The sequence below is a fragment of the Coffea eugenioides genome, chromosome 2 (assembly GCF_003713205.1).
Source record: "Coffea eugenioides isolate CCC68of chromosome 2, Ceug_1.0, whole genome shotgun sequence".
NCBI classification, from domain to species: domain Eukaryota; kingdom Viridiplantae; phylum Streptophyta; class Magnoliopsida; order Gentianales; family Rubiaceae; genus Coffea; species Coffea eugenioides.
The window spans coordinates 59,118,547-59,134,060 of record NC_040036.1 but is presented as its reverse complement, the minus strand read 5'-3'; the positions used below and the strand labels follow the sequence as shown (position 1 = coordinate 59,134,060).

Genomic DNA, 15,514 nt, shown 5'->3' with positions numbered 1-15,514 from the left:
CTATTTGTTTTGATGAAAAGGTAGAGTGATTACTAAAATTAATCTCAAGTGTAGGGGAAGCACCTCTTCTGTCCGGGCCTTTCATTCATTCCGTGCCTTTTCCTTTATCCAACTTTGTTTTTCTACTAATATTTGTACTGCAGAACAAAAAATTCACATATGGACTATATGTTTTAGCTTCGATGTTTGAAATGAAATTACTGTTTCGCAGCTTTCCCCTTTTGGTGTCCTCGTTGTGTTAAACTTCCTATCAGACAACTACATATTGGGTTCTCATAGTTTCGTCATTGAAGCAAAAGACTAAAAATTAACTGGTGCCCAGTGTGTGTGTGTGTGTGTGTAGTTTGTATTTTTATGAGTTGTCAACTCAATCACCACTATCAAGGGGAAGAAAATTCGACCACCCTGTCGAATGGTTCTTCATTAGTTTTAACAATGCACGATTTTGTGGACAAACTAGTGTGAAATATTGTTGAAAATTCAATTATGATGCCAGTTAGAATTGAATTTTGGTGGTCATGTAGATTCTCAAATTAGGACATAATCGAACTCGTAATTATTTGGTGATTTAAGGTTTCTTGTATACATCCTGATGTAACTGATGGTGTTTGCAAAATAAATTGGAAGAAAATCGTTGGTTGAGAGCACATGTTCTGTTCTTTCAAAAATATTGAAAATAGTGTCCAAACAGTTTCCTTTACCTCAATCAGTTCATAATTGTCAATGGCTTGATGCTTACCCTGCACAAATATAGAAATCACACATGAAAGCAATGTCTACTCTCCGTGCTTCCAACCATTAGCTTTAATTGTCCTTTGTTCAACTTTCCAATCAATTTGAGATTACATTTACCTACTATGCCGAAGGATTTTTGGGGGAGAAGGGGGCATAAGAATTATATTTGTAGATAAGAAGGATATCTATTTTTCAAGAATACCGCGAGGAAAGTTTGTGTGATTACCATTAAAGGCAAGTTACTTGGTGCTTTTTCAAAAAGGATATAATCTTCACCAACTTGAGTTTCTCAGGAAATTTCCATCAATTTAGACGTAATCTTTGTGAACTCTTTCTTTGTCGAATGGAATTAATTATGGGTGATCAACTTAGAGAAAACAAAAATTTTTAATTTTTTACTACATATGCATATTTTTGTCGTTATATAATAATTAATAAGTTGGCAGCAAGAACGTATCATCGTTTCCTAGTATCAGCCATCTACGACTTTCAGGATGCTCTTTTGAGTACATCCATGATTCTCTGTACCTTGCCAATGCTTACAGGCAACTGCTGTTGACTTTAGAAATTTTTAGTTGGGTTAATAGAGAATCTACGAGGACAAGACGATCAAGGAAAAAGGTCATTTATTGGAATAATATCAAGGTTCACATGTCCATGAATTATACTTGGTTGTCATATTGATTCTCTATAGTCTTTACAGAGAGAAAGTAACTTTTTCAACGAGAGTCAGAGAATTAACAAAATTTGATCTCAGAAGGGTTTTTATTGTAGTTGAAAAAGAAAAGAAACTTGTTGCGAAATAGTAGCTTCACTTGAAGGAACATCAAACAAAAGTAAAATCATATTTCAAAGTCCAACACTACTGTTTTTTAAGTGGGGATAATTTCAGATACCTCCCTCAATGTTTCTGACAATGGCACTTAAACATCATCTGAAATTAAAAATTACACTCACCTCCCCTCTGTGACGGATATGACAACATGCCAGCACCAAAAGCCTCCTGATGACCAACTTGCCCTCAAAATGTTGTGGCTAATGTTATTGCAAAAATGTGAGGAAAAAATTGCCTGCGTCAATAATATTTTTTTTATTTGCTTCTTGGTGCGAGCATATGCAAAAGTAAAATTGATTTTGTCATTCCAAGAAGCAAAATTGATTTTATTATTCCTCAACTACCATGGAGAGGAAGAATGCCAAGAGTTGAAAATAGTATGCATTTTTTTTACACTTTAACTAACTTATATGCTGCCAAGATAAAGCCATTGCAACCTATCCAACTCTTCTTACTTCTGACTATCAAAAGCGCAGAATTGCAGATGTACACTTTGTTGTATTGAGAGGATCCCTACTACTTTCATATCTTTTTTCTCTTTTTTAATTAATTTTTATAAACAAAGTGACAAATGTTTCGTTCGGAACATAAAGAGGGTAAAGTTGACAAAATTTTGTGTGTCAGTACCTTTTCCCACCCTTTTAACTTTCTTTTAATGACAAGGGCTACAATATTTATCAAATGTGTCCATCAAAGGGAAGTGAGTGTAATTTTTAATTTTAGAGGGTATTTAAACACAATTATCAGAAACTCAAGGGAAGTATCTGAAATTATCCCTTTTTAATAGGTTTGCAATATGATTGATGTCTAAAAGTCTCACTTTAATTGCTTTAGATAGTATTGTAGAAGACACTCATGCGTGAATTTGATCAGAGATTTTTGGCTTGTGTGGCTTGCCAAATTCAGATGCCCGGAGAGGTTTGCATCGCTCGAGACAACGTCCTAAACTCTTTTCCATGGGCGAGACATCTTTAGGACGGCTGAAAGTGAAAGGTTGGTTTTGTAGTTCATTTTGCTTGGCTTTCTGCAACTGTCACTTGAGTTGATTTCAGGGGCGGAGCCAGAAAAAAATTTTAATAGGGGCAAAAATAACACTAAAATTTTTTATCTACTATTTTTCTAATTTTTTTAAGCAAAAAAAAAATCTCATGCATAAAATCACCATTTCACAAGTTAAAATATTTATCAAATAACCCATTTATTAGTTATTATATTAACTAATCAATTTTCAAATTTCTTTAAAACAGTAATAATCTCATGCTCTAGAAATATATTTGCAAACAAATTTAAAATAATAATAATAAGAAGTAATTGTTTAGAACCTGATTTTGATGGTCTCCTAAAGTTGGTGAAAAGAGTTGCAAAATGTGGCGGACTCAGGTCCTAGAAGATCAATTGATTCTGGTGCAATCTCTAAATCGGATGAAGTGATCAACAGAAAGAGTAACAAGCTTTGGTTGTGGAAGAAAAAGTGGCTCTCGTATGTATGTTGGGGAGTGGGGACAACCGAGAGCCAGAGGAGGAAAGGGAAATTGGGGAGTGGGAACAAAGGAAGTAAATGATAATTGGATGAAGTGATAAAAAGAAGGGTTAATTCCACTTTGTTCCCCCAAACTTTGGACGAGTATCCACTTAAGTCCCTAAACTTCAAAATGGGACACTTAAGTCCCTAAACTTATAAATACCTCCCACTTAAGTCCCTAAACTTATAAAATGAGACACTTAAATCCCTAAACCCTTATAAAATGGGACACTTCAACCACCAACAGCATTCAGGATTTGTTAACAATTTTCCTTAAGTGAGAGGTATTTATAAATTTAGGGACTTAAGTGTCTCATTTTGAAGTTTAGGGACTTAAGTGGGTAATCGTCCAAAGTTTGGGGGGACAAAGTGGAATTAACCCTAAAAAAGAAAGAGTAGTTGGCTTGGGTGTGGAAGAAGAGGAGCCGGTTGTGAAGGGAAATGAGGGACCACAGGAGTAAAGGGAACTTGGGGAGTGGGGACCAAAAGGAATGACCTATATAATTGATACTTGACTCTGTTGGAGGGAAAATGGGGACTAGAGGAGGAAAGTGAATGATATAAATTTTGTGACCCATTCTTTCAGATTTTTTCTAAAAAAAAAAATCTAGGGGCACCTTTAAAATTATGTCAAAATTGTAGATGTATTATAGGAATTTAAGGGGAACAATGGAGCCCCACTTTAAATCTGCCCCTGGTTGATTTTGTTGCCACTTTAAGACTTTCTTCACTTCGTTTGAGTTTCCTTGTTTGATGGAATATTTGAATAGAGACTTTGTTCATCTTGTTTGATACAAATATCATTTCTTAGTCCCTTGATGCTACCTTTTGGTGAGTTATTTTGCTATGATTTTTGGCATGTTCAAATATCCATCCGAAACTTCATTTCAACTTTATTAACTGCTTACTTCTTCGCAAATTATGTTCATGCACTCTTTATGAGTTTCAAACTTGAGTTTATTCCATCTAATAAATCACTTAATTAAAACTATCAGTATTTTACACCAATATTATTATTCATCAAAATAAGAACTTAAATAGGACCTTAAGGTCTTCAAAACAAACTGCAGCAACTCGAAATCTGACTCATATAGGAGCATAACAACTAAGTCACAAGCTTTATATTATCAAATACAAAAGAAAGAGCTACAGGACAATTATTGGCAAATCCAACCTTAAACTAATTAAACAAAAAGGGAAAACATCACAGCACCATATACTTATTAAGTTTGTTAGAAATCACCTCCAACATTAATCCATTATAATAGTTTTAGTAGTTTTAAAACATTCAAAGTAATTTGGTTGATCAAACAGTATGTAAAAAATAATGATTCATATTGCTATTTTGAAATGAGAGATCAATTATTCCAGTAACAAAAATGTGTTTTCTAATGATTAAATACTTTTAAGGATTTATATGAGGAAAGATTCTTGCCCTTCCCTACCTGACTCTCATTATACCTTGCACCCTGCAAGTTTAAGCCCAAACCTTTTTCTGTTCAATTGCAGTTTCCTATATTTTGCAACCTTACCTTTGCTTTATGAAAATTTGTGCCCATCCTATTGATATAAACTTCGATAGAATTCGTCTCAAAAGCTAACAATTGAGGTGGAGAAGTACAAAACCAATTGGCAACCCCTCGTCAAAATTTCATACTTCAGATGTGAAATGCAAGTCATGTACCTTGCAATTAGATCATGACTATCAATCATGCTCCACGGCTCTAGCGTTTACGTCGGCTGGCATTGCACTAAATATCTAGTCCTAAATAGCTACCACAGCATTGGAATTACCATCCAACCTACAGGAATACAATTGAAAGGGATGGTGAATGGCATTATACCAATTGATTTAAACTTTGAGAGAAAGCATCTGAAAAACTAGCCGTTGAAACGGGAGAAGTTAAAATCATACGAAACAGGGATAATTTTAGAAACCTCTCCTGAGATTTCTGACTATTTCACTAGCCTCCCTTCAGGTTTTAAAAATTATACTCATTTCCCTTGAGGTTAATTATCTTGTAACATTTAGATCTAATCAATAATTAAAAAGTGATATTAGGATATAGAAAATAATATGATTTCCTCATTGCCCGTCATCTACTACATTATTTAATTAATTTAATACTCCATTGTCAAATATGATCAACAGCAAATAATCAAAAAAATTTGCAACCAAATATTATAGAGAACAAACTTTAACATCATAAATATTCTTGTCAACATATTAAGGTTAGTTACTGAAATTTTTATGGTATCAAAGTTCATTTTTTTTATAATATTTTGATTACAGATTTTTTTGATTATATGTTGTTGATCATATTTGATAATGGATTTGTAATTGAAATTAACAATTTGGATATTACATTAAGTGAAATATATAGAATGATGCACTATTTTTGATACCCTATGTGATTTAATCCTTGATGATAAAAACAGCAAATTCTAGTATTTTCTTTAATATTTGGATTGGAATTAGATTAATTAAATAATTTATTAGATGAGGAGCAATAGTAGAATCATATTATCTTTTCTCTCCCAATATCACTTTCTAATTATCCATTGGGGTTAAATGTTACAAGATAATTAATCTCAAGAGTGGTCAGTATAATTTTTAAAACTTGAAAGGAAGCAGTAAAATAGTTAGAAATCTCAATGGAGGTTTCTGAAATTATCCCTAAAACAGATATCAAGATCCCAAACAGTAAATGTAAGATTTAAGTTCAGTACTTTGCAATTGGCTTATAACACGAATAATACCGCATCTGGTCCAAGTAGGCTGTGGGTTATAACCCTACCAAGTTTTGCTCACCCCAGTCTACCGGGTCCACAAATGTAAACTTCATAGTAACTAGAAATAGAAATTTTATTTAGTTCAATAGTGACTAAAATGGAAATTTTGCACAGTGCACGGCTTCCAGCATGCATATTTGCATCCAAGTAAGCTTTAAACACTAAAAAGCCAATTACTATTCACTATAGGGAACAGGGCATAACTCTGGAAGCAACCATACTCTCCTATTATATTTGTAAATGTAAATTACTTAGTCATTTTTCTTAGGCATGACTTCTTCCTTTCTTTTCCAATAAATTGAAAAAAAAATATTTCAGTTCCTTATAATCCCTATAATTCTTAATTTTGAACAGATTCTCAAAATGCAACAAAATAATATAAGATTAACTTTGGCTCTCATTTCTCACTTCTCAGCTACTAAAGCTATTTGAATTTGTTTGGATTGCAGTTTTCTAAAATTTTTTTTTTTTTACATTTTTAGTGAACATATTTTTTAATTATTTTTATCTAATATATCAAATTATCACAACACATTTTTCTATAAAAATTTTAAAAAATTAGCAATCAAAGCGGATTCTTTATTTCACCACCGGCTGCGCATCACCTCATGAGTCACTCATGAGTCTGACCATCGACAAAGATACAGCGTAATAGACAAAATGGCCTTTGTCCTACGTTATTCACGGTGCCATCTTTTTCTTCATTAATTCACTTTTAGCCACGTTTGGTATCGTGATATTATATTAAAAATATTTCACAGATGCAGCTTTTAATAAAAACAATATATATATATATATATATAAAGTATATTCATTAGATACATACTTCAATAAGTACTTATTGTATTAAATAATGTATAATTTGAAATTTTTCAAATATATTTATTTTTTTTATTTAGTTCATAAAATAAGATAAAATAATTAAATTTAACATTTTATTTTTTAAAACACAAAAGCTATTCTAAAAACACCAAATTTAAACTTTTGTTAAAAGTATTTTTATACCAAAAACTCTACTCCTAATTTTATAGAATGATATTCACCAAACGTATCAAAAGTACTTTTTTATACCGCAACCCCAAATTAGACCTTAATTGCTTGGCACTGTTCCCTTGATGGTTTGACTCGTAATTGACCCCATAATGAAGCCCATCAATTAAGCTTTTTCCAAATGCAGCCCCATTCTCTTACATACATGCAGCGCCACACGTGTCAAGTTCCCCCAGATAAACACAACTCCGCAAAGTAGCTGTCACGAAACCAAAAACCCAAATCTTTAAACGTAATTCACTCCTCGATTTTTTTTTTTTTTTTGCCTATTATGTTGCTACTTGCGACCAAAGAAAATAAATTGAATGGAAGATTATTTGAAATAATATTTAAAATATTTATTGTAAAATTTTTTGTGATATAATATATGTAAAATAAAAATTAATTAGAAAACATGTTTGTAATACAAGTAAAATATTATTTAGAAAAATTGTGTGATATCCAAACACGCTCTATTATAATTTTTCGAGATTAATTTTTATATATTGTCAGTGTAAAAATTTTATACACAAGGAAATTTAGATGAATACCACATCATAAGTGTTCAAATTTTAAATTCACTTTTTAACTATGTATCATGTATCTGACAAATTTTAAACATTCATCACTATTTAAATTTTAAATTCACTTTTTGTCTATAACATATATATAATAAATTTTAAATTCATTTTTTGTTTATATATCTGCTTCGTTGATAGTGTATATAATATTAGTTTTAATTTTTTAAATCTGATAACTGAGGAGAGAGAAAGAGAGTGTGATAGATTCCCAGCATGAACAAATGTGTAGGCAGTCCAAAGCACAGCCAATTGGTAGTTGCATGGCTGATACTTGTAGCCAAGTGTTCAAAGTGCTAATTAACTCCAGTTTAGCTAACCAAACCTTGACATTAAATTCATGGTTTCTCCTTAACTAACTCCCTTTTCAGTCTACAGGGTTTAAGCTATAAAACAGTAAAACACCATCTCATCAACTTTTGTACCATTAGCTAGTTTTGGTAGTAGTATTTCATTTCTCTTCAATGTCTCAGCTATTTTCCACTTCCTTTCTTTCCCAGTCCTATAAAAACAACCCTCTGATCCTAAACATTTGTACTATTTCCAGGCGGATGCACTAAAGTGTTACTATCATTTTCTCATCAAATATATGTCTAATGGCTCCCTACTGTCCCCATGGTCTCTTCTCAATTTGGTAAACCACTTTCGGTTGCCAGAAAATAAGCCTGTTTTTTCCCCCTTTTGATTCCAGTATTCTTCACCAAACCAACCCACCCTTCCATTCATCTCTCTTTCTTCGCTCTGTTCTGTCTCCCTTTCACAATTCCCTGTCTTTGAGACACAACAGACAAAGCCCTTCAAGAAAAACACACATTGAATAGGAAAAAGCCTCTAATCATTTTCATTTTCCACCATCAAGAAAAAGGGAGGAAAAAAAAAAGAAAAGTAAAGAAGAAATGAAGAGGCCTCATTCTTCATGCTCACCTTCCTCTTCATGCATTGAGCTCAAAAAGTCTAGGACTACCAAACATGCTTCTTCCTCCTCCAGAGCCAAGAGGGACAAGAAGAAATCCCAGATCAGTGCTGATGCTTCTTCCTCCCCCATTGCTGCAAGAAGAAGCTCCATTTACAGAGGAGTCACCAGGCAAGCATTTAATGAACTTTTACTTTTTCTCTTTTTATTTTTCTTATATATGGTTTCGGTTTCACACACACACAACACACACTAACCAACAAACAAAACACACAAGGAAGCAAGCAGACAAACAAAGCGTGAAACAAAACATGAATGGCATTGTACTCTGACGGTTTTTTTATTTTTATTTTTATTCTTTTTCATTTTCTTTCTCGATTGCATGCATGAAATTTGTGACTAATTCTCGGAAAAAAAAAAACCATGGAATTTGTTCTGATGATCAGGCACAGATGGACCGGCCGGTTCGAAGCCCATCTCTGGGACAAAACTACTTGGAATGCCATTCAAACCAAGAAAGGACGACAAAGTAAAATTTTATTTTTAAATTTTTCATTTTGTTTTCATTTTGGGTTTTAATTTTTTTTAATGACTTTTCTGTTTTCAGATTAAAAAATTCATCTGAAAACAGGGAGATCTGCAAATCTTAGTCCTTTTGCTGTTTAAAAATATGATTAATTAAGTTTAAGTCTGGATTTGTCTTTTGCTGACTCTGTTTTATTCTTTGTTTGGTGATCAAATATCTGTCATTTTCAACGTTCACAATCGCTTTTGTCGCTGCTTAGTTTATTTGGGTAAGCCGACAAGCCCAATATTTTTATTCCTTTTAATAAGTCTTTAGGTTAAAATTAAGTAGAATTATGATTTCTATTATATTTAATATTACTAATGACTGAATAATTAGTAGAGTTATGATATTTGGCGTTTTTGTATTTATTGATGAAATGCAGGGGCTTATGATAATGAGGAGGCTGCTGCCCGTACTTATGATCTTGCGGCCCTCAAGTACTGGGGACCTGGAACCATACTGAATTTTCCGGTATTTAATATTCGTCCTTTCACAAACTCAGGTGCCAAAATAAATTTGTACCCCACGCAGAAAAAATTGTACAATCTGCACGTGCCCACATTCCAATTTAAAATGAATTATCATTGATTAATGTATAATTTTTTATATATATAATCTATGGTTGTAATTTTAATTTTTGAGGAAATTTATTTATGCAGCTTGAAAATTATTCGGAAGAGCTTGAAGAAATGGAGAAATTAACTAAGGAGGAATATTTAACCACACTAAGGAGGAGGAGCAGTGGATTTTCTAGAGGTGTTTCCAAGTACCGTGGAGTTGCTAGGTATAATAAATAATTGATGTCTTAAATTATTTTTATCTTTAATTTTGACTTGTCTTTCTTTATTTATTTCTATCAATTTTTTTTTTTGGCCAAATAGATTTTCTTTTCGGAGAAATGAGTTAATAACCAGAATTATTTTTCCAGTGGCCGGAAAGCCTCTCAGGGTCTTCTCCACTGCTAGGTTTAGGTTCCAGGTCTACGCTCGAGGGTGGAAAGGGTACAGGGAGAAGCGAGAGGATGAATAGGAGGGTGAAAAAAAAAAGAACCAAAATTATTTTGATGTTGTATATTCTTTTCACTTTTTGCGGCAGTCATTTTTTTTAACTCACATTTTCGGCAGTCATTTTTAACGTATTCAAGTTGGGGTGAAAGCACCAAAATTGTGCGGACCGTCAAAGATTACGTTGCACCGCACATTTTAGACCACTATTTTCATGGAGTTCTCGTTTGTTCGGTGCACGATTCTTTTTCTTTGTTTTTTCTGACAGACTCGTTCGGTGAGCGATTTGCGTGCGGAAGTCGTCAGCAAAAGATTTAATTTGTTTTGGTTTTTTTTTTTTTATGAACGAAAAATTTTGATTACGTTAAAGTTGTTCTTACAGGCATCATCACAACGGTCGATGGGAGGCGCGAATTGGACGTGTCTTTGGGAACAAATATCTGTACTTGGGAACTTACGGTAATTAAGTTTTCTCATTAAAAAGAATTCCTTGACCTATTCATACAAATAATAAAATATTTCATATTCTTGTATTTTATTCATTAAATCTTTAACCTTAGTTTTGGTTGTTTGCTCGTATCATTAATAGTAATTGTTGGAAACCAATTGCATGGTTAATTGGTTTGTTCGAGAATATAAAGAAGTATTTTGCTTAGAGAACATTAAAATTGTGTGTTAGGCTTTAGTCTAGCGGAAAGGGTAGGATTTAGATTACTCGCGCCATTTAGTTGATAGTAATCATGCTAACTTGCTCTAATACAAGGAAGGGAAATGAGCGAAACTAGGCCGCGAGAACGCACATTCATGCTATACTGGTACAGTGTTGGACTCTCTTGATTTGTCGTTGACCGCAAAGCAATGAGCTTAAGCAGAAGTCAAACCTTCAACTTGGGATGGGAATCTAAGAGGCTGCTCCGTGGCCATTGAGAGACAAAAAGTTAGTGGTTTACTCTCCATCCATCACAACAATTTCTATGTTGTCAATTAGAAATCAGAGATTTATATAGTGTTGATAGTTATTGGTTGCTTAGTTTAACCTGATTTGGTCGATTGAGGTGACGCTCAATGCAAGCCGTTAACTTTTTCAAATTGTGACATAGGAAAAGAAAATTATAATGAATCCAACCTATAAATCTAACAGCAAACCTTTTATTTTAAAAAATGAAGCCTAGTCAATAATGAGACTACGAGATCTGCGCTTATTTTGTTCAGAGGAAAGATTTGTTGTTTTTTCACGTGGAAACAAGTCAAAATTAATGTATACATTTGGTCAGTCATGTACAACATTTTTTGTAGTCCTAAAGCTGACGGTACACGTGCTAATTTGATTTGATTTTTTTAATCCATCTTTTTGTCTTTGTGGCCTGTGAGTATCCACACACCTCGGAGTTGAGTATCCACACACTTGAGTTACAGTTCAACGCTTTTAAATTTATAAAACTGAAATATTCCCTTTTGGAGTGGGTATCTTGTCCCTCTTCCATTTTTTTTTAAACTAAATTACAGCTGCCAATCTGGACTGATAACTTAACAAAGGCATTAGTTTCCCGAGAAGGCTAAGCAATTTTTCGAATCTGCCTAAGTCTGACTCGTCCCATTATGGTTTATTATGTGTTTGTCAGTAGAAATGTTAATGGCCTCTAGGGTAAGTGTCTTAAATTATTCGAAGGGATTGCACAGTACAAATTGCACTTGCAGGCATTATGGAAGTTATTATTTCCAGTTCAGATGATGAAGGTGCTAATGGAGAATTTGTTTAAAAAATTTTTTTTATGCAAAGAAGGGATTGGATTTAAGAAGTGGAGAGAGGGCAAAGGAAGAATTATGCAAGTGCTCTTATAGAAGAAAAGTACGAGTTCGATCTATCTACTTGAACATTATGTGAAGGAGAGTTAACTAAATCGTAGCAAAACATTAGAAACTACATAGTCTACTGAAAAATAGCCACTTGATTAGTAAGCTAAATCCATTTCGACAAGCTTGACAGGGAAGTTTAGTTTGAAAGAATTCACGGAATTATGTTTTGAGGTCTAAAATTAAGTCCGACTATCATAGCTTGCTGGAAACTAGGATTTTCTTGCTCATTATTATAATGTTATGTAGTTGCACAGAAACTAGAAATGATTCTGAGCACATGATAGTTTACAAATTGCACCTGCCACACAAGTGCAATGACCGTGATTTTGTGGTGGCTGTAGGTAAGCCACCAGCTGTTGCAGGAGTTAAGTACCAATTGCAGGGAAATGCCAACAATATTGTGACTTGGACATTTAATAACCGATTAGAAGGTTGTAGTATTTCAGATACATTTATTATCTTTTAAAACCTTTTCTTTGAACCTAGCCAAAAATTCGTCTAAAATAACGTTATGCTTTGTTTTAGGCATAGTGTTATTGCATCTATTGGGAATATAACCTAACCATTTGATACAGCTTCCATCCTTTCTTTCCCCATTGCCTATAAGACTGTCCTCTTTGTCCTGCGACAAAGTGCCAAAGACGCTTAAGGCCAGGAAATACCGGTCCAAAAGAATTGCTCATCTTTTTTTCTTTTTTTTTTTCCTGTTTCTTGTTTGTTAATAAATTGGAGAACATGGGACAGCAAGCAGGCACTTTAAGGAAGTTTTTGTTAGCCTGGTTTGTAGCGCCTGCTTTTCTAATTATTGAGAATACATCCTTGTCTGCGCACATGTAAAATAGTCATTTTGCCTTAAACACCTTTTCTTCACTTATTTCATGGAGTGTGAGAAAGATATGAGACGCTAAGTATAAGGCAAGCCGTGAATCTGTCAACATCTATCGGTTCTGTTGAAGTGGGAGTTTTTTTTTGGGGTGTTCTGTAAGTGAGGTTGACAAGAGTTAGAGGAATAGTCGGACCTGGCTGCAAGGACTTACTTTGTGCACAATAAGCCCATAATTTTTTTATTTCAGTCTCAGACAAAGTCTATATTACTATATTATCAGATTTATTTTATCAACGACACATTAATCAAAACAAAGAGGAAAAAAATCACATTTTGGCTTGACTCATTTCCTACTCCTGGAACAGTGAACTTAGTCACTAATGGCATGAACAGAAAATTGTTTTTCCAAATAAAATTTAGTGCATTCTGTAATCACTTTGAACTGATCAAATTTAGGGTGTCAATCCACAATAGTATATATCATGTGTTATGGCTAGCTAAGACTCATCCTTCATTCAGTGTTAATTAACTCTACAGGCCTATTTTGAACTGAAATGGTTCATATAACATGACATGCCATACACAATTGAAATTGCAAAGTGTCATCAGATGTTACAGTTCTAGAAGAATGACAAATCAATACACAGAGGTGTTTTAGAGGGCTCAAATTTTTTTTTAAAGATTTTTTTTCCCTTTTTGGTAGGGGAGGTGGGTTGTGGAGGAGGGAGAACCTAATTCTTTGGATTGTCTGTCTAAACATTTTTGTAAGGAAATATTGGCATATAAAAAACTTGTCTGCAAATGCTCCCTCTCCCATGTTTATCTACACCTTGTTACAATACTCAATTGAAGTGCATATCTTTTGATCTGTATAATGTCCTTTATCTGCTTCAATTGTTCAATAAAAGGCTTTGGGTCTGAACCATGAAGTCTCAGTTTAGCTTCACATGTCCTATGATGCATGTTTAGTTGATTACTGAGATTTAAACTTGTTCAAATGGAGACAGTCATAAACTGTACTATCAAATCTTTTGGGGATCATCTCAGTTTTTGCTAAATTGAAATGTCACAGGCTCTTGAGAAGAAAGATGCAATTTGAAATATAAAATAAGATTTTGCCTGGTCACGTGTAAAGTAGGATTTTGCCTGGTCAGATGTCAAGAATTTCATAGATAGGATCATCTTCTTTTTCTAACTATCTTTGGCTTATTTAGGGTCTACATTGTTTTTTAGCAAAATTTTCTATACGTCCTTTAACTCGTTTTAACTGTATTTTAAGGCACTCAAGAGGAAGCAGCTATGGCATATGACTTGGCAGCCTTAGAGTACAGAGGTCCTAATGCAGTAACCAACTTTGATATAAGTAGATATGCTGACAAGCTGAAGACATTCCAGAAAATGCATACAGAAAATCCTGAATCCTCCACTGAAAAACAAGTGGATGAACAGGAAGACCATGAAGAACAAGTACAAGAGGAAAAACCTGTGGCTGAGCTAAACGTTCCAAATATAGCTACTACTAAGTCTGAGTCACAAGACAACCTTGGACAACATTTGCAACAGAAAAAACCTGTGGCTGAACCAACAGTTTCAAACGTAGCTGCTACTGAGCCAGAACAAATTGTCATGATGGACCCTGCTGATGAGCATGAGGATCATTGGAACCTATGCTTGGATACTGCACTCAATTCACTTCCAGTTTCGGACATAACCTTCGAGAAAACTGCAGAATTACCAAACTTGTTCACTGATGCAGGGTTTGAGGCTAGCATTGACTTTATTTTTGATGCTCCATTTGATATAGATGAGTTTATTGAGGAAGATGCAGCAGGCAGCCCAGCATTCGAAATTGATGTCGATTCATTCCTAAGGGGGGAGGAGAAAGAGCCAGAAGCAACCACTTCTCCTTCTCAATCATCATCATCAACAATCACATCTGTTGGTAGCAACATCTAAGCTGCTTCTTTGGTTTGGCAACTTAAAAAATCTGGAATCATTCTCAACCTGCAGCTTTGGTTTTGTCTTAGAAATTGGCGTTGGCTGATAGGTATATGTAACATATTCTTAAATCCTTTAGTTTATGCCTTTCAAATACATAGGGGACAAGATTACAGTTGTTGACTGTGTTTTTTTTTTTTTTTTTAACTTTGTATCCTTGTGAAAATTTTGGTTTTGTCTTAGAATTTGGCATAGGCTGATAGGTATCTGTAACATATTCTTAAATCCTGTAGTTTATGCCTTTCAAATACATAGGGGACAAGATTACAGTTGTTGACTGTTTTTTAACTTTCTCTAACAACATAGGTTCAGAAGTTGGATAAGTTCATCAGCATGCTAAAATTTGCTTGGGCTTTTCCGGTTGGAAATTCCAGCAGTAGTTTCTTTATTGATTATTTTTTTTGGTTTCTTTTGTGTCATTTTACTAGTTGCTTGGTTGTGTTTGGTCTTGCTTATAAAGTAGCAATAGTCTATTTACCCCTTTTGTGCTTCTTTTCTTTCTGGGTAAAAAATCCCAGCGGCCATTAAACTATTGGCGGGATCATGTTTTGGCTATCGAACTATTTTTTGTTAATAATTGACCACTAAACAACTTAATCAATAAATTCGTTACCATTTGATCGATAATTGCTTTTAATCTATGAAATTAGCTATACACATGGCAAAATGGGAGGACAATTTTGTCCAACAACTATGCGACCTTCTTCTCCCCTGAATTTCTTTCCTCAAACAAGCTCTGGACTTCATACATGAAATTGGTTGGCTCCTCCGTAGAAGTAAGTTGAAGTTTAGATTGGGTCTTCAAGATCCCAACTTGGATACATTTCCCTTCCAGCGTTTCAGATGGCTTATAGAG

The 15,514-nt window shown here is 33.9% G+C and overlaps 1 protein-coding gene across 1 annotated transcript; it reads left to right on the top strand.

The window, feature by feature from the left end:
* The first annotated feature begins 8,388 nt into the window (after window positions 1-8,388).
* On the top strand, window positions 8,389-14,937 carry LOC113759969 (AP2-like ethylene-responsive transcription factor At1g79700). The gene is made up of 7 exons (XM_027302549.1): window positions 8,389-8,576; window positions 8,852-8,934; window positions 9,191-9,199; window positions 9,356-9,444; window positions 9,633-9,757; window positions 10,360-10,436; window positions 13,940-14,937. The coding sequence occupies exons 1-7, from the start codon at window positions 8,389-8,391 to the stop codon at window positions 14,614-14,616; spliced, it is 1,248 nt and encodes a 415-aa protein (XP_027158350.1). The 3' UTR covers window positions 14,617-14,937.
* Window positions 14,938-15,514: the final 577 nt, after the last annotated feature.

Excerpts from the sequence above, each read along its gene's own strand:
- LOC113759969 (XM_027302549.1), top strand. The coding sequence starts at position 8,389 with ATGAAGAGGCCTCATTCTTCATGCTCACCTTCCTCTTCATGCATTGAG. Across the intron at positions 9,445-9,632 it reads GAACCATACTGAATTTTCCG|CTTGAAAATTATTCGGAAGA; the intron begins GTATTTAATATT and ends TTATTTATGCAG. Across the intron at positions 9,758-10,359 it reads AAGTACCGTGGAGTTGCTAG|GCATCATCACAACGGTCGAT; the intron begins GTATAATAAATA and ends TTGTTCTTACAG.